Source organism: Trachypithecus francoisi, unplaced genomic scaffold, assembly GCF_009764315.1.
Source record: "Trachypithecus francoisi isolate TF-2019V2 unplaced genomic scaffold, Tfra_2.0 Lachesis_group0, whole genome shotgun sequence".
Classification (NCBI taxonomy): Eukaryota; Metazoa; Chordata; class Mammalia; order Primates; family Cercopithecidae; genus Trachypithecus; species Trachypithecus francoisi.
In genome coordinates this window covers 196,320,693-196,340,194 of record NW_022681453.1, presented here as the reverse complement: position 1 = coordinate 196,340,194, position 19,502 = coordinate 196,320,693, and the positions used below count along the sequence as shown (strand labels likewise).

At 44.7% G+C, this 19,502-nt stretch overlaps 2 protein-coding genes across 9 annotated transcripts in view; one reads left to right on the top strand and one right to left on the bottom strand.

The window, feature by feature from the left end:
• The window catches only part of IQCG (IQ motif containing G), a 69,731-nt gene that overhangs the window by 39,611 nt on the left and 10,618 nt on the right, over positions 1 to 19,502 (top strand). For 6 of the 8 annotated variants that reach the window (XM_033213268.1, XM_033213263.1, XM_033213266.1 and 3 more), the window contains 2 exons: positions 6,922 to 7,083; positions 8,235 to 8,309. In XM_033213268.1, coding sequence (XP_033069159.1) covers positions 6,922 to 7,083; positions 8,235 to 8,309 — 237 coding nt within the window. Of the gene's footprint in view, positions 1 to 6,921; positions 7,084 to 8,078; positions 8,213 to 8,234; positions 8,310 to 11,791; positions 11,921 to 19,502 lie in introns of those variants that run through there. The other 2 variants (XM_033213269.1, XM_033213270.1) reach the window with 2 other exon arrangements.
• LRCH3 (leucine rich repeats and calponin homology domain containing 3) overlaps positions 12,330 to 19,502 on the bottom strand; it is a 117,648-nt gene continuing 110,475 nt past the window's right edge. The window contains exon 21 of the mRNA XM_033213255.1: positions 12,330 to 12,392. Coding sequence (XP_033069146.1) covers positions 12,345 to 12,392 — 48 coding nt within the window. The 3' untranslated portion in view covers positions 12,330 to 12,344. The remainder of the gene's footprint in view (positions 12,393 to 19,502) is intronic.

The following is a 19,502-nucleotide window of genomic DNA, read 5'->3' as shown; positions in this document are numbered from 1 at the left end:
ACCTCAGGTAATCCACTTGCCTCAGTCTCTGAAACTGCTGGGATTACAGGCATGAGCCTCCACACTTGGCTTTTTTTTCTTTTTTTAAATTGAGATGGGGGTCTCTCTTTGTTGCCCAGGCTGGTCTTGAACTCCTGGCCTCAAGCAGTCCTCCTACCTCAGCTTCCCAAGTAACTAGGATTATTGGAGCTCAGAGTTTATTCTGAGTCTATGGGCTCGTATAGTATCAGCCAGTATTCTAAGTCATAGACAGACAAATAGAAATGTTATTTTGTTTTATGTTTTTGAGATGTGGTCTCGCTCTGTCCCCCAGGCTGGAGTGCAGTGGCGCGATCTCGGCTCACTGCAACATCTGCTTCCTGGGTTCAAGTGATTCTCCTACCTCACCCTCCCAAGTAGCTGGGATTACAGGTGCACGCCACCACACCTGGATAATTTTTGTATTTTTTTTTTTTTTTTTTTAGTAGAGATGGGATTTCACCATGTTAGCCAGGCTGGTCTTGAACTCCTGACCTCAAGTGATCCACCCACCTCAGCCTCCCAAAGTGCTGGGATTACAGGCGTGAGCCACCGTGCCTGGTCATAATGTTAATTTAATAGAGAACTATTTTTTTCCTGTGGCTTTGGTCTCTTTAATAGACAACATCCCCATTTTCCTTTTGCTGTCCAACCAGAGTGGCAACCTGAGGTCTAAGACAAGTGCCCACTTCCCAGATAGTAGCTTCCAAAATTCCAGGAACCAGTACTCCGTTCTGTACTTTGTGTACAGTTATGAAAGCAGACACTACCATTAAAAGCCCTTGGCTCACATTATTATGGCAGCCATCAGAGCCTTGTTAACTCGAGCTGGTAGACTGCCTCTTTTTATTAGTAAATCATGCTTCTCTGAATTCAAATAGCAAGTCCAGAGGTCCAGATCTGAAGGCAATTTTGGGATTTGGAAGTAAAGTTTGGTCTGCCGTGAAAACCCAAAATAGATGCATTCGTCCGTGGACCTGACCATGAGGAAGGTTCCAGACACCATGGACAACTAGGATTCGAGGTTGTAGTGAAGGCAAATCTTTTCTTAGTGAAAATCTGAAAAGGAGCCTGTACCCCACTGCGTCTAGGCTGGCTCTTCTCGCACACTGGGGAGAAGAGGAAATGGAATAGCACTTCCGCTCGCTTCTTAGTATGCCTCAATTGTGATTTTACCATCATAGCCTGTCAGGATTTTATATCTTCCTCTGTGTTTCCACACTGTCACCTGGAGGGCCATAAAAATGTTTGTGCAAAATACCAATCCAGGAAGGAACTCAGAGTACTCAGAGGCCCATGGCAACGGCATTAAAACCAGATGCCTTTGGCTTGGCACAGCCAATGTTGCATGTCCTTATAAACACTTACATTGGCCAGGCGCCATGGCGCACGTCTATATTCCCAGCACTTTGGGAGGCCGAGGCAGGTGGATCACCTGAGGTCGAGAGTTCGAGACCAGCCTGACCAACATGGAGAAACCCTGTCCCTACTAAAAATACAAGATTAGCCCAGTGTGGTGGCGGGTGCCTGTAATCCCAGCTACTCAGGAGGCTGAGGCAGGAGAATCGCTTGAACCTGGGAGGCTGAAGTTGCAATGAGCCAAGATCGTGCCATTGCACTCCAGCCTGGACGACAAGAGCAAAACTCCATCTTAAAAAACAAACAAAAAACCACACTTACATGATGCAGTACCTTCTGTTTACCATGGGCAGAAGCTAAAGACTTTTAACTCTACATTTCTGTCTTCATATTGTTACCCTGAAGTCTTAATATTCAATCTGAGAAAGGAAAATTACCAGAACATGCTCTTGAGTTTTCAAAAGTATATTTTTGTATGTACAGACACTATTCAATAAATACCTGTCTAACACTAGTTAGATTCTGTGAGAAACAAAACTACAGTTATCAGTGTGGGCTGAGGTTTTCCGCAAAACCTCAGAATTTATTTACTTGAGTGATATATAAGGGGGACCTTGAAGGAAATCTAAGGGATCATATAGGTAAAAGGATTCCAGTCGATGAAGTAAAACCATCATATTTTCGCTTTAACTCTAGTCTTCCTAAAGATTCAAGCCTAGGCCGGACACAGTGGCTCATGCCTGTAATCCCAGCACACTGGGAGGCTGAGGCGGGTGGATTGTTTAAGGCCAGGAGTTTGAGATCAGCCTGGGCAACATGGCAAAACCTCATCTCTACCAAAACATAAATAGAAAAAATTAGCTGGGTATGGTGGTGCACGCGCCTGTGGGCCCAGCTACTCGGGAGGCTGAGGTGGGAGGTGGAGGTTGCAGTGAGCCGAGATTGCGCCATTGCACTCCAGCCTAGGCAACAGAGCGAGACCCTGTCTCTAAAAAAAAAAAAAAAAAGATTCACTGACTGCCATACAATTTGGAAATAGAAGGGAGGGAAGAGGAAGAAGGAGAAGAAATGGGCAGGGCGCGATGGCTCACACCTATAATCCCAGCACTTTGGGAGGCTGAGGCAGGCAGATCACCTGAGGTCAGAAGTTGGAGACCAGCCTGGCCAATATGGTGAAACCTCATCTCTACTAAAAAGAAATGCAAAAATTAGCCAGGCGTGGTGGCGCATGCCTGTAATCCCAACTACTTGGGAGGCTGAGGCAGGAGAGTTACTTGAACCTGGGAGGCGGAGATTGCAGTGAGCCGAGATCGCCTCACTGCACTCCAGCCTGGGCAACACAGCGAGACTCCATCTCAAAAAAAAAAAAAAAAAAAAGAGAAATGGGGGAAGACAGGGGAGAAGGGAAGTGCATATAGAAAGAATGGAAGAAAAACAGTGAGCCAAAAGCAGACATCTCTTTTTTTTTTTTTTTTTTTGAGACGGAGTCTCGCTCTGTCGCCCAGGCTGGAGTGCAGTGGCCGGATCTCAGCTCACTGCAAGCTCCACCTCCCGGGCTCCCGCCATTCTCCTGCCTCAGCCTCCAGAGTAACTGGGACTACAGGCGCCGCCACCTCGCCCGGCTAGTTTTTTTTTTTGTATTTTTTTTAGTAGAGACGGGGTTTCACCGGGTTAGCCAGGATGGTCTCGATCTCCTGACCTCGTGATCCGCCCGTCTCGGCCTCCCAAAGTGCTGGGATTACAGGCTTGAGCCACCGCGCCCGGCCAAGACATCTGTTAAAATTCATTTCATCAACATTTATTGAGCATATAAGTTGTGCCAGGCACTCCAGCCTGGGCAGAATTTTACAGATGAGAAAATAGGCTTAGTGAGGTTCAGTAATTTGCCGGCAATCCTACAACTTGTAAGACAATGTGAAATACTAAGACATATTTTCAAAGGGCCTATAGCGTATTCTCTGCCAGAGATGCTCAGTCTCTTCGGAATGATTCTGATCTAGTCGGAATAACTGTCATACAATTAGAATGATTCTGTAGAGTTATATCACGAAGTTTGTAGACTAAATAACTTGAAGAATTCCATTCTGATTCATCTTACGGACCTTTTTTAGACAGGGCCTCGCTCTGTTGCCCAGGCTAAAGTGCATGAGTGTGGCTCACTGCAGCCTCGACCTCGGGCTCAAGGGATTCTACCACTGCAGTCTCCCTAGTAGCTGGGACCACAGGCGTGTGCCACCAGGCCCAGCTAATTTTTTCATTTTTTTGTAGAGACAGGTTTTTGCTGTGTTGCCCAGGCTGGTCTTGAAGTCCTGGGTTCAAGTGATCCTCCGGCCTTGGTTTCCCAAAGCATTGGAATTATAGGCGTGAGCCACCCCACCGAGTTGGGGCCTAATGATACTTTAAGTCAAGCTTGTCCAACCTGCAGCCCGCAGGCCGCAGGCCGCATGCAGCCCAGGATGGCTTTGACTGGGGCCCAACACAAATTCGTAAACTTTCTTAAAACATTATGAGAGATTTGTGTGTGTGTGTGTGTGGTTTGTTTGTTTGTTTGTTTTTTGTTTCAGCTCATCAGCTATTTTTGGTGTGTTTTGTGTGTGGCCCAACACAATTCTTCTTCTTCCAGTGTGGCTCAGGGAAGTCAAAAGATTGGACACCGCTGCCTATGCTTGCTTTCCTTAACAGAGGATTTGTCCAATTACCACTTTGTTTTTTCTTTGAATAGTTACTTAGAATTAATTCCCTAGGTACTTGGGAGACTGAAGAGAGGGGATTGCTTGAGTCTGGGAGTTCAAGACTACAGTGAGCTGTGATGGTGACGCTGCATTACAGCCTGGGGGACACAGTAGACCCTATCTCAAGAAAAAAAATGGAGGCTGGGTGCAGCAGTGGCTCCTGCCTGTAATCCTCGCACTTTGGGAGGCTGAGGTGGGAGGATCCTTTGAGCCCAGGATTTCAAGGCCAGCCTGGGCAACATAGTGAGACTCTGTTTCTACAATAATAATAATAATAATAAGCTGAGTGTGATGTCATCCACTTGTAGTCCCAACTACTCTGTAGGCTGAGGCAGGAGGATTTCTTGAGCCTGGGAGGTCAAAGTTACAGTGAGCCATGATCATGCCACTGCACTTCAGCCTGAGTGACAGAACAAGACCGTCTCAGAAACAACAACAACAACAAAAAAAAGCCAGGCACAGTGGCTCATGTCAGTGATCCCAGCACTTTAGGAAGCCAGGGCAGGAGGATCCCTTGAAGCCAAGAGTTTGAGACCAACCTGGGCAACAGAGTGAGACCCACATCTCTAAAAATATTAAAAAGTTAGCCAGGCGTAGTGACATGCACCTGTAGTACTAGCTACTTGGGAAGATCGCTTGAGCCCAGGAATTGGAGGTTACAGTGAGTTGTGATCAAGCCACTGCACTCCAACCTGAGTGACAGAGGGAGATCCTGTCTCTTAAAAAAAATATATTTTTGTTAATAAAAAAGAACTAATTCTACCCTACTTAATGGTTAAGATGAAAGGTGGTTGGAGGCCGGGCGTGGTGGCTCACGTTTGTAATCCCAGCACTTTGGGAGGCCGAGGCAGGTGGATCACCTGAGGTCAGGAGATCAAGACCATCCTGACCAACGTAGAGAAACCCCGTCTATACTAAAAATACAAAATTAGCTGGGCAAGGTGGCGCATGCCTGTAATCCCAGCTACTTAGAAGGTTGAGGCAGAGAATCGCTTGTACCCGGGAGGCGGAGGTTGCAGTGAGCCTAGATCACGCCACTGCACTCCAGCCTGGGCAACAGAGCAAGACTCTGTCTTAAAAAAAGTAAAAAAAGAGAAGAAAGGCGGTTGATGTCTAGAGGAGGGCGGATCTCGGTTGAAGCACTTTCGCTGCTGGTTGTGTGCTTGTTTGCTGTGCTGTCAGGGCGCCTCCCTGTGGACTCACTCACACAATGATGCTTCCCAAACAGTTCTTTTCAAACAAACGTTACCTCCCTGACTAAAAGCTTTCCAAGGATTCCCACCACAGTTAGAATCAAATCTGAATTTCTCAGTCAGGCCTCCGAGGTCCTGTGTGGTGCCCTTACCTACCTCCAACCTCATCCTGTCGTCCCCTCAACCCTCACTAGGCTAGAGCCTCCGGAGTTTTCTTTCCGTTCCTGGAATGTATCCAGGTCTTGATGGCTTCCGGATTTGGACATATACTTTTTCTTATTTTTTTTTTTTTTAGAGTTCCCTTAACCCTATTTTTCTATTCTTTTTTCCTTTTCTTTTTCTTTTCTTTTTTTTTTGAGACAGAGTCTCATTCTGTCACCCAGGCTGGAGTGCAGTGGCGCAATCTCAGTTCACTTCAACCCTCACCTCTCGGGTTCAAGCGATTCTTCTGCCTCAGCCTCCCGAGTAGCTGGGATTACAGGCACACGCCACCACGCCCAGCTATTTTTCGTATTTTTAGTAGAGACGGGGTTTCACCATGTTGGCCAAGCTGGTCTCAAACTACTGACCTAAGGTGATGCCCCTGCCTCAGCCTCCCAAAGTGCTGGGATTACAGGCGTGAGTCCTGGTGCCTGGCCAAGCCTATTTTTCATGTGGTGGGCTTACGTATCCTTCAGGTATTGAATGAACCATCGCTTCCTTGAGAGAGTCCCTCTCAGACCTTCTAGAGTCTAATGTACCTCAAATGAACCATCGCTTTCCCAAGAGTCCCTCTCAGGCCTTCCAAAGTCTAATGTACCTTGAAGAACCATCACTTTCCCGAGAGAGTCCCTCTCAGGCCTCCCAGAGTCTAATGGACTCCTCCCTTGTTATTTCCTCCCACAGCCTGTCAAGCTTTCCTTTTCTATCATTTTGCACAATTTTTGAAAGTTTACACATGTGTTTGTCTCTTTTTAACCACTTCTCTTCTATTAGACTGTAAACTCTATGAGGGCAGGGAATATGTCTGTTTAGATCTCCATGATTTTCATAGAGCCTACCTCGGTGCCTGGTGCTGAATAAATATTTTTCTTAATGACTATTGAGTCCCTGCAATTGCCAGGTACTTGGTGACCTGCAAAAAGAAAGCGTCTTCACACGTGTTCTCAATGAAACCTAATAATCTCTCTCTGAGATACTTCAGTCAGGGTGGGTGTTCGTGTGTGTCTGTGTGTGTGTGTGTGTGTGTGTGTGTGTGTTTTATAGAAAGTAAAAAAGTTGGAGATTTGACTTGGCCAAGTTCACACAGCTGGAGGCCTGGGTGGGAAGTCAGTTCTTTTCATCATTTTGACCAGTGTTCTTCCTACCAAAATAAGAAATCTGTGTGGGAAATATGGAGCACACCAGTAATGTGCCTGGGAACTAATCTCAGCCCTGATTCGCCCTGATTCTTCGAACTGCTGTATTACTCACTTTCATCTCTTCATGATTGTTGGCTAAATTTCCTGTTGTGTGATAGCGGAAAACTAGTTCCCGTTCCTTATTGATTTATACGTATAAAAGGGAACCTTAAGCCACTGACTGAACTGAATGGAGGTAGAATGTATTTTCAATTTGGAAACCTGGTCTTTCCACTACAGAGTCAGAATGAGTATATTGCTAACCTCAAGGACCAACTGCAAGAGATGAAAGCAAAATCCAACTTGGAGAATCGCTACATGAAAACCAATACTGAGCTGCAGATTGCCCAGACCCAGAGAAAGTGTAACAGAACAGAGGAACTCTTGCTGGAAGAGATTGAGGTAATCCCTGGGACATTAGTGAAGAACCCAGGAGATGGCATTTGAGCTGTCACTCCTGATCCTGTCTCAGCTAACAAAGGAGGGAAACAAAGATTTCCCTCCATCTCTCTGGGCAACAGCCCCTCCACTTGAGGTTGAAAATGAAAGCCTAAATGAGGATACACATGTTCGCAAGCAGAGAGTCCAACGGCCTGTAGCCTCCTTCTCCCGCCTCATAATGACCTTGAAAATTGGCTGTACTTTCTCTCCTTGGTCACTTCTTCTTATGTTATCAAACCAGTCGCCATTTCTCTAATTATAGGGAGAGGGCAAAACAAGATCCTTAGTTATGGCAGGATTTTGCTGCTGTTTGTTTCATCTAACCAGTACCTTTCACTCCTCCAGTAAGAAATACAACATCTAGAGAGGTGAACTTCATTCAAACCTGAATTTATGGAGATGAGAAGTCACGGTGAAAAATATCAGGAGGAAGAAAGTGGTAGATCTTCTTTGAGGGGAATGCGAAATGGCGCGCACGCACACACACACACGCACACACACACACGCACACACACACAGCACACACATATGCAAAGCCAGGCACTAGTCCCAGCTAATCGGAGGGGAGGCAGGAGGATCCTTGAGTTTGAAGCCAGCCTGGGCAACATAGGGAGACTCCCTTCTCTCTCTCTCTCTCCCTCCCACACACACACACACACACACACACACACAAAGAGCAGCAGGCAGATGGGAAGAGGGAAGAAGGAAGAAACCTCCTTAGACCATGGAATTTGTGTGTGGGAGGACTCCTTGCTCTGAGACTAACATGGCTTAAGGCCACGACAACAGTCTTCCTGGCACTCTGGAATTTCCCTTTTTTAGGCCCCACAGCCTTGTGCCCTTGGAGCACCATTTCTCTCCTTCAATGGGCACCTCTTTTCAATTCACGGGATTGTACTCCTTTCGTTAGGGACACTAACACAGTCTAGACAGTGCCGCGTCATGTGTCTCTGCAGTGTTTGTGAACAGGAATCGCACGAAACTGAATTCCCAGGATCCCAGCTGGTAAAGGAAACCTGAGCTACCGACCAAGCTGCTCCTCTAATCTTGAGAACTTCTGATTCAGAGCCCTGCAGGGAAGACATGCTGGTGTCTGATTATTGTTCTTACAGAAACTCAGGATGAAAACGGAGGAAGAGGCCCGGATTCATATGGACATTGAAATGTTCCTTAGAAAGGAGCAGCAGGTGAGTCACCAAAACTTTTCTATGCTTTGATTTTTTTAGTACTCTGCTTATACTGAGGAAACAAAAAAAATACTTTGAAGAAAAACCAGCCATCATTCTTTCAGCCTAATGAGCTTGAGCTCACATGTTATCTCAGGGTTATGCATCTGAATAGATATCTTATATAGTTACAAGTTGAGAAAGTACAAGTACAATTTTGTTTTCTGCTTTTATCATTGAGCTTAGATAAGAAATTTTTTGATTCCTATGTTGCTGTATACTCATAATTTTTAAATTATGCCTTAATTTATGACAAAGTTTATTGAGTCAGATTATGACTTAAAAATTTATGGGCCGGGCACAGTGGCTCACGCCTGTAATCCCAGCACTTTGGGAGTCTGAAGTGGTTGGATCACCTGAGGTCAGGAGTTCGGGACCAGCCTGGCCAACATGGTGAAACCCCCTCTCTATTAAAAATACAACAGTTAGCCAGGCGTGGTGGTGCACCTGTAATCCCAGCTACTCAGGAGGCTGAGGTGGGAGAATTGCTTGAACCTGGGAGGCAGAGGCTGCAGTGAGCTGAGATCGTGCCACTGTACTCCAGCTGGGCAACAGAGCAAGACCCCGCCTTAAAAAAAAAAAGACATAATTTTTAAATTAATTATTTTAAAATTATGACTATATTAAAATGTTTTCCCATTAGTATAGTGGCCAATAAATAAAAAAGAAAAATAAAGGCCAGGTGCGGTGGCTCACGCCTGTAATCTTAGCACTTTGAGAGGCCGAGGCCGGCGGATCACCTGAGGTCAGGAGTTCTAGACCAGCCAGGTCAACATAGTGAAACCCCATCTCTGCTAAAAATACAAAAATTAGCCGGGCATGGTGGTGCACCCCTGTAATCCCAGCTATTCGGGAGACTGAGGCAGAAGAACTGTTTGAACCCGGGAGGCAGAGCTTTCAGTGAGCTGAGATCACACCACTCACTCCCGCCTGGGTGACAAAGCGAGACTTTGTCTCTTAAAAAAAAAAAAAAGATTTACTGATTTTTTACGTTATAAAAATAACATTCCTAGTTGAGTGAGGATTTTTAAAATGACTCATTGCTTTTCATTTTTTTATGTTATTACAGTTTCTTTATAAAATAATTGAAAATCTTTGTTTAATGTTCCATTGAATGGTGGTGCCATAGTTTGTTACAAATTTTTTTTTTTTTTAATATTTAGGTTGTTTCCAAAGTTTTATTATTATAAATAATGCACTTATTAAAGCTTTGCCCAAATAACTATTTTTCTTCATGGCAACTATTTACTAAAAGTAAATCTCAATCATAAGATGCTTATTTCAGAGACTGGTATTTTGTGACTTTTGATAAACATTGCTGACTCTCTAATCTGTGCTGCCATTAGCAGTGTTGCAGGCAGTCATTTCAAGGTCTCTTCAACATTAGTAGCCATTTTAAATATTTTTCAAAGTCTGCTAATTTAATGAGTTGTTTATTTTGTTTTGTTTTTTTTTGCTTATTAATAGAAGTGAACATAACATTTTTCTGTGTTTACTCAATTTATTTCTTCTTGTGTGAAATATATATGACAGAAGTGGTTTTAAGAGCATTTTCAATACTAATAGCCAAGCTGGGTCTATAATATATCTAAGGTTCAAAGTATGTCTAAGTGTAGCTGGAGTCTTTCTTTACTTTGTTTTTTGGGTTTTTTTTGAGACGCAGTCTTGCTTTACCACCCAGGCTGGAGTGCAGTGGCGCGATCTCGGCTCACTTCAACCTCCGCCTCCTGGGTTCAAGCGATTCTCCTGCCTCAGCCTCCTGAGTAGCTGGGACTACAGGTGCCCGCCACCACGCCTGGCTAATTTTTGTATTTTTAGTAGAGACGGGGTTTCACCACGTTGGCCAGGCTGATCTAGAACTCCTGACCTCAGGTGATCCACCCGCCTCAGCCTCCCAAAGTGCTGGGATTACAGGCGTGAGCCACCGCGCCAGCCACCGCGCCCAGCCCCAGCTGGAGTCTTTCAAAATATCCCTGTTGGATGAACAAAGAAAATTTTCCAGCTTAGTTATAATACAGCTTGCTTTTGGGAAAAGCTAATGAGTTTTCAGTCAACGATTCCAAATGTGTGGTTAAGGAGGAGAATTTGTAGATGCTTCTCACAGGTCTTTACTGAAAAAAATATCTGGTAGGCTATTAGAATTAGGGTTCTGTAGCCCTGCACTTTCAGAATTATGTATCATGTTACCTGTTTCAAGTGTGAGATACCTGGCAGGTGTTGGATATTTATCAGTGAGTTGGTGGATAAATGGATCACAAAGGGATGACGCCAGAGTTTCTCAGATCTTCAGCCCAATAACACAAGCAATACATAAGTATATATTTTTTTATTTTTTATTTTTTAGGGGCAGGGTCTCTCTCTGTTTCCCAGACTTCAGTGCAGTGGTGCCATCATAGCTCACTGCAGCCTCAAACTCCTGGGCCCAAGTGATCCTCCCACCTCAGTCTCCTGAGTAGCTGGGACTACAGCTGTGCACCACCATGTCCAGCTACAATGTAAGACAGAAATATATAAAGAAAGTGAAAGCCCTCTTAAATTACTCCCCTTTCTGAAGGGAAGTTTCTTCCACATGTATTTCTTTTCATATACTTATACCTCAAAACATACATATTTTCAGTGGTTTTCTGTTTTTTGTTTTGTTTTTTGAGACAGAATCTCGCTCTGTCGCCCAGGCTGGAGTGCAGTGGCGTGATCTTGGCTCACTGCAACCTCCCCGTCTCCCAGGTTCAAGTGATTCTCCTGCCTCAGCCTCCAGAGTAGCTGGGATTATAGGCACCGGCCACCTCGCCCAGCTAATTTTTGTATTTTTAGTAGAGACGGGGTTTCACCATGTTGGCCAGGCTGGTCTAGAACTCCTGACCTCAAGTGATCTGCCCACTTTGGCCTCCCAAAGTGCTGGGATTACAGGCGTAAGCCACCGCGCCTGGTCTAGTGTTTGTTTTTTACGTAAATTGGATCATACTATATATAGTGTTCCAGAACCTGTTTTTTCCTTTTTACATTTACTTTGTTTTTAATGTTTTCTGTAGCAATACAACTGATAGATAATATCTCATAGTCAGAATATACTGAAATTTAGTGAACCATTCTGTCAGTACATTTAGGTGGTTTCAGGTTTTGCTGTGATAACATTATGAAACCTTCTTGGTTCTGCCTCTAAGTGTATGGTATTTGGAAAGGCTATTTATTTTGTGTATTGCTGTGGATTCCTTAGACCCTCTAGTGGTTTTCAGTTGATTCATTTGGATTTCCTAGGTGGAAAATCTTATTGCATGCAAACAATAACACTTCTGTATTTTTCTTTTTATTATTTGTATGTCTGTTTTCATTTCATGGCTTATTGTACAGCTGGAAAGCCAGTGTACTTGTTAACTGTAGCAGTGGTAATGGGGCACCCTTTCTCTATTGTCGGTTGTTAACACACCATTGTTCTGGTGTTTTAGTCAGGATTACACGTGGGTTTGTCATAGTCAAGTTTCTGATATGCAAGTTAGAGCATTCACAGGGAAAGAACCAGCCCCTGAAACTTGGAATGGGAACACCTGCTCGGATTCAGATGAAACCGACAGATCACTTTAAAGCTCCCTCGGCAGTGGAAGTAGTCCGCCCTCCTGGGTCTCAGGACACTTCCTTGGCCTGAAAGTCCTGTGATAACTTCGCCTGGGAGGACGCCTTGGAAAGGGATGCTCTTTCCTCAGACCCGGCACAGTCACCCGTATTGTCACTGGACCCGTAACTCGGGTCAAATCTTAGCATGTTACAGGGGGACATATAACTCAGACAACTAGCTCCGAAGGAAATCACTTACACACCAAAAGAATGGTAAGATTTTGCTAATAAATATTGGAAGAAACCTGGGAAACATGTCGAATTGATTCTAAGAGTGTTCGATCCAACAGGGTAGGCTAGAACATTCCATTTGGTTAATTCGTTGATACAGACGCACTTACCTGAGAGTCTAGATGTCGTGGGTTAGCTTGCGCAGCTAGAGGTGATTCAACAGTTGCCTACATTTGATGAGGTGGAGATGCCAGAGCTTCCCGGCTATGATTTGGGGGAGACAATCCAGAGACGTAGGGAGACAGGAATGTCACCGTGGATTTATCATGTGTGACTTGCACATCTACCACCAAACACCCATCCATAACCATGAGAAGGCCCAGAAGACACTTCTTTACTAAGACATTGAGAAACAGAATAGTGAGGGGAGCATCTGCATCCCTAAAAGCTCTGTGCTTGCTTTCCTGTGTAGGCAGGTGTGACCCTAAGGATGTTGTCACTGAGATGAGCTTCCTGATATCAGTGGGGTGATGGGGTTCCGAAGTGCCTTAGGATAACTGGGAGCACTTAATTGTCAAAGATAAGGTGGGAACATTTACCACGAAGGGCGGCAGAGACGTAGCAGTAATCAGAATGCCTTTGGCCACAGGGATTCTTGGCAATGGCTAATCAATCATGGTATCTCTAGGAACAAAATTGATGGGCTGCCTACTAAAGTATAACAGAAAAAGAGTCCGGGTCTGGTAGCCAGAATCCTGATTTGAATCACCACAGTAGAGAGTCACGGCCGCTCCCCTAGCTCCTAGGACTGAGTCAATTCACAGCCCCAGGGCCCCTTTATGAACTGGGGTGTAGGTGTGGGGGCATGTCCCCCCGAGGATGAACTCTGCAGCCCTGCTGCAAGTCCCTACTGTAAGTCTCCCTGTAGCTCCTACTCAGAAGACCTGTGTAATTTACAGAGTGACTGTGCACTGGGATGACTGAAGCATTGGCTCTAAACAGGGTTCATCCACAGGGACCCAAAGTGACACCACGGCCACTAGTCAAAATGGGCGGTGATGGTGGCTAGGTGACAGATGGAGCCTGAACTAGCCTGACTGTGAGTCCACCTGTTCCGTGGACCCTTTCTGTCCTTGTTTCCTCCATTACTGAAGCTGTTATTGGACTAGATATACTTGGGGACATTATGATAGTAAGGACCAAGACGAGCTTCTTGAACTTCCCCTCCCTACTAAAATAGAAAACCAGAAGCAGTGCTGCACTCCTGGTGGAACTACAGAGATTAGCGCCACCATCAAACACCTGAAGGAAGCAGCAGTGGTGATTCCACATCCCTATTTAACTCAGCCGTCTGGCCTGCGCAGAAGAGGCGTGGATCTTGGAGAGTTATTATGGACTATTATAGTGACTCCAGTTGCAGCTACTATTTTAAATGTAGTATCTTCCTTGGAGCAAGTCTTCAATGGCCCCTGGTTCTTGGTATACAGCTGTTAACCTGACCAAAGCTCTGTCTTCAAACTAATTTGAAAGACCACCAGAAGCAGTCTGCTTTTACCTGGCAGGGCCAACAGTACCCCTTCGTAGTCTCACATCAGGGCTCTCCGCACTGTTCTCTCCCATAATCTGGTCTGCAGAGATAGCACCTGCTGGACTTTTCACAAAACATCATAGTCGCTCACTGCATTAATGATGTTATGCTGATTGTATCTGATGAAGAGGAACTAGCAAGGACTTTAGATACCTTAGTAAGAAATATGTGAACTAGAAGGTGAGCGCTTAACTTCATTTCTGATACCAATTCTTTATCATTAGTAATCCATTTAGGAGAGAGAAATCATACCAATAATTTAACAGATAAAATCCAACAAAAAGAATCACAACTATTCATAAGGGATTGGCTACTCAGAAGGGATAAAAGAGAACTCTAAAGAACATCCTAAGGCCAGGCGTGGTGGCTCATGCCTGTAATCCCAGCACTGTGGGAGGCCAAGGTGGGAGGATTGCTTGAACCCAGGAGTTGGAGACCAATCTGGGAAATATAGTGAGACCTCATCTCTACAAAAAAAAAAGAAGAAGAAGAAGAAGAGGGAGAGAGGGAGGGAGGAAAGGAAGGAAGGAGGGAAGGAAGGAAGGAAGGAAGGAAGGAAGGAAGGAAGGAAGGAAAGGAGGGAGGGACGAAGGAAGGAAGGTAGGAGGGAGGGAGGCTGGCCCAGGACAATATCCAAAAAAGAAATAAACTGGAAAGGTGGGGGCGGGAGGGGGAAGGAGCCTTCCCAAGGGTAAGATTCAGGCCTCATTGGAGAGGGTATGGCTGTGGCCCACTGGATGGCAGCGGTGTTTGCTGGGTTGCCTTGGGCCAGAGCTGGCTCACAGCTAGCTGGCAGGATAAGGCTGGCAAGCAGGAAACTGTGGACCTTGCTAACTGTTTGTTTGTTTGTTTGTTTACTAATCTGGATGCGTACTCAATTAGGGGGAAAAAAAAGAACAAAACTTTTTTTGTCCATTGAGATATTTTTTCTCCTTTAATATGTTAATAGAGTAGAATACATTGAGAGAGTTGCTGATTTGAGTCATCCTTAAGGTCACAATGCGTTAGGCCAGCAGGAATCCTCCTGCGTGGTCTCTGTACAACGTGTGGGTGGACAAGTGCCACCGGGTGTCCCCACACCTGCCGCTGGCGACAGGAAACGGGGCAGCGCCCTCCTGTCGCGCCTCCAGCGCCCTCTACTGACGCAGCGCAGCATTTTGTCAGCTGGCAAGAAAAACGTTCCTAGCAAGCATCCACCTTCACCAAGAAAGGTGAATTTGGAGCTGACAGGCAATAAATTGTAACTGGCACAAATGAGTTTTTCTTTAAATTATCAAGTGTGAGGTTTACTCTGTAGGTTTCTGGTAGACAAGCTTTATCAACTTCAGGAAGTATCTTTTTGTTCTTGTTAAAAGTTTGTTTTTCTCAACAAAATGAGTACTTGATTTTGAGATGGATTTTTTTCATTAATTGAGATGATATCGTTTTAATATGTTAATAAAGTGAAATACATTAATAGATTTGCTGATGTTGGGTCATCTTCAAATTCTTGGGGTAAACCTTACCCAATCATAGTGTGTTGTTCCTTTTTTTTTTTTTTTCTTGAAATGGAGTTTTGCTCTTGTCACCCAGGCTGGAGTGCAGTGGTGCAATCTCGGCTCGGTGCAACTTCTGCCTCCCGAGTTCAAGCGATTCTCCTGCCTCAGCCTCCCGAGTAGCTGGGATTACAGGCGCCCGCCACCATGCCCAGGTAATTTTGTATTTTTTTAGTGGAGACAGGGTTTTCTCCATGTTGGCCAGGCTGGTCTCGAACTCCTGACTTCAGCTCATCCACCTGCCTTGGCGTCCCAAAGTGCTGGGATTACAGGCGTGAGCCACCGTGCCCAGCCTGTTATTCCTTTAATAGACTGCTAAAAAACTGATTTATAGACTTAAAACATTTTTTTGTATTTTGAGCTTTTTTTTTAATTTTTAATTTTTGTGGGTACATAGTAGGTGTATACACTTATGAAGTGCATGACGTACTTTGATGCAGGTGTGTGATGCGTCGGAGTCACATCAGGGGAAATGGGGTATCCGTCACCGTCAGCCTTTATCCTTTGTGTTACAAATGATCCAGTTATACTCGTTTGGTTCTTTCTAAATTTACAATTAAAGTATTGACTATGGTGACCCTGTTTTGCTACTAAATACTGGGTCTTATTCATTCTTTTTTTTTTTTTTTTTTTTTGAGACGGAGTCTCGCTCTGTCACCCAGGCTGGAGTGCAGTGGCCGGATCTCAGCTCACTGCAAGCTCCGCCCCCCGGGTTCCCGCCATTCTCCTGCCTCAGCCTCCCGAGTAGCTGGGACTACAGGCGCCGCCACCTCGCCCGGCTAGTTTTTTGTATTTTTAGTAGAGACGGGGTTTCACCGTGTTAGCCAGGAAGGTCTCGATCTCCTGACCTCGTGATCCGCCCGTCTCGGCCTCCCAAAGTGCTGGGATTACAGGCTTGAGCCACCGCACCCGGCCTGTTATTCATTCTTTCTACTTTTTTGTACACATTAATCATCTCCATGTCCTCCCCATCCCCCACTACCTTCCCAGCCTCTGGTAATCACCCTTCCACTCTCGATCTCCATGAGTTCAATTGTTTTAATTTTTAGCTCTCACAAAGAACACGTGAAGTTTGTCTTTCTGTGCCTGGCTTATTTCACTTAACGTAATGACCTCAGTTCCATCTATATTGTTGCAAATGACACAATCTCATTCTGGGCTGAATATTACGCCATTGCTTATATGTCCCACCTTTTTAAGTTATTTATTTATTTATTCCTTTTTGAGGGGGAGCCTTGTTCTGTTGCCCATGATCTCGGCTCACTGCAACCTCTGCCTCCCAGTTCAAGCAATTCTCCTGTCTCAGCCTCCTGAGTAGCTGGGATTACAGGCACCCACCACTACGCATGGCTAATTTTTGTATTTTGGTAGAGATGGGGTTTCTCCATGTTGGTCAGGCTGGTCTCGAACTTCTGACCCCAAGTGATCCACCCGCCTTGGCCTCCCAAAGTGCTGGGATTACAGGCTGAGCCCCTGCGCCCGGCCCCACCTTTTTTTTTTATCCATTCATCTGTTGGTAGACACTTACATTGCTTCCAAATCTTGGCTACTGTGAACAGTGCTGCAATAAACATAGGAGTGCAGACATCTCTTCAACATCTAATTTCCTTTCTTTTGGGTATACACCTGGCAGTGGGAGTGCTGGATCATATGGTAGCTCTATTTTTAGTTTTTTGAAGATCCTCCAAACTGTTCTCCATAGTGGTTGTGCTAATTTACGTTTCCACCAACCCACACCGTACAAGGATTCCTTTTTCTCCACATCCTTCCCAGCATTTGTTATTGTCTGTCTTTTAGATATACGCCATTTTAACTGGGGTGAGATGATGTCTCATAGTTTTGATTTGCATTTCTCTGATGATTAGTGATGTTGAGCACCTTTTTATGTGTCTGTTTGATGTTTGTATGTCTTCTTTTGAGAAATGTCTATTCAGATCTTTGGCCCTTTTAAAATACAGAGAGAGAGAGAGAGAGAGAGAGAGAGACGAGGTCTCACTATGTTGCCTAGGCTGGCCTTGAACTCCTGAGCTCAAGCAATCCATCCTCTAGCCTAGGCCTCCCAAAGTGCTGGGATTACAGGTGTGAGTGATTTTACACTCGGTCCTTTTGGCCCATTTTTCACATTATTAGATTTTTTCCTATAGACTTGTTTGAACTCCTTTTATATTCTGTTTATTAAACCCTTGTCATATAGGTAGTTTGCAATTATTTTCTCCAGTTCTGTGGGTTGTCTTTTCACTTTGTTGATTGTCTTGTTTGCTATGCAGAAGCTTTTTATTTTCTTTCTTTTTTTGGCACAGTCTTGCTCTGTCGCCCAAGCTGGAGTGTAGTGGCACAATCTTGGCTGACTGCAACCTCCACCTCCTGGGTTCAAGCGATTCTCGTGCCGCAGCCTCTCGAGTAGCCGGGACTACAGGAGTGCACTGCCATGCCCAGCTAATTTTTGTATTTTTAGTAGAGGTGGAGTTTCACCATGTTGGCCAGGCTGGCCTTGAAGTCCTGGCCTCAAGTGATCCACCCGCCTCAGCTTCCCATAGTGCTGGGATTACAGGCGTGAGCCACTGCACCTGGCCTGTGCAGAAGCTTTTTAACTTGATATGATCCATTTGTTCATTTTTGCTTTGGTTGCCTGTGCTTGTGGGGTATTACTCAAGAAATCTTCGCCCAGTCCAATGTCTTGAAGAGTTTCCCCAGCGTTTTCTTTTAGTAGTTTCATAGTTTGAGGTCTTAAATTTAAATCTTTAATCAATTTTGATTTAATTTTTGTAAATGCTGAGAGATAACTGTCTAGTTTCATTCTTCTGCATATGGATATCCAGTTTTCCCAGCACCATTCATTGAAAGGACTATCCTTTCCCCAGTGTTTGTTCTTGGTACCTTTGTCAAAAGTGAATTCACTATAGATTTATTGATTTGCTTCCGGGTTCTCTATTCTGTTCCATTGGTCTATGTGTCTGTTTTTATTCCAGTGCCATGCTGTTTTGGTTACTATAGCTCTATAGTATAATTTGAAATCAGGTAATGTGATTCTTCCAGTTTATTTTGACTCAGGATAGCTTTGGCTATTCTGGGTCTCCTGTGGTTCCATATCAATTTTAGGATTGTTTTTCTATTGCTGTGGAGAATGTCACTGGTATTTTGATAAGGAGTGCACTGAATCTGTGGATTGCTTTGGGTAGTAATGTACATTTTAACAATATTGATTCTTCTAATCCATGAACATAGAATATCTTTCCATTTCTTTTATCATTTTTTCTTTTGTCCTCCCTGTGTATTTTCAAATAGCCTATCTTCAAGCTCACAAATTCTTTCTTCTGCTTGATCACTTCTGCTCTTGAGACTCTGATGCCTTGTTAAGTATGTCAGTTGCATTTTTCAACTCAAGAATTTCTTTTTTTTTTTTTTTTTTTTTTTTTTTTTGAGACGGAGTCTCGCTCTGCCGCCCAGGCTGGAGTGCAGTGGCCGGGTCTCAGCTCACTGCAAGCTCCGCCTCCTGGGTTTACGCCATTCTCCTGCCTCAGCCTCCCAAGCAGCTGGGACTACAGGCGCCCGTCACCTCGCTCGGCTAGTTTTTTGTACTTTTTAGTAGAGACGGGGTTTCACCGTGTTAGCCAGGATGGTCTCGATCTCCTGACCTCGTGATCCGCCCGTCTCGGCCTCCCAAAGTGCTGGGATTACAGGCTTGAGCCACCGCGCCCGGCCAAGAATTTCTGTTTCTTTTTAATTATTTCAATCTCTGTTAAATTTATCTGATAGATTTCTGAATTCTTTCTCTGTGTTATCTTGATTTTCTTTGAGTTTCCTCAAAATGGCTATTTTGAATTTTCTGTCTGAAACGTCACATATCTTTGTTTCTCCAGGATTAGTCCCTGGTGCCTTATTTCATTTGTTTGGTGAGGTCATGTTTTCCCGGATGGTCTTGATGCTTCTGGATGTTCATTGGTGCATGGGCATTGAAGAGTTACGTATTTATTGTAGTCCTTGCAGTCTGGGTTTATTTGTACTCATCCTTGTGAAGGCTTTCTAGGTATATGAAGGGACTTGAGTGTTGTGATCTAAGCCGTACCTCATTAGGGAACACTCCAAGCCCATAATTCTGTGGTTCATGCAGACTTGCAGAGGTATCACCTTGGTGGTCTTAGATAAGATCCAGAAGAATTTTCTGGATTGCCAGGGAGAGACTCTTGTTCTTTTTCCTTACTTTCTCCGAGAGTCTCTCACTCTTTGCTGAGCTGCCTGGAGCTGAGAATG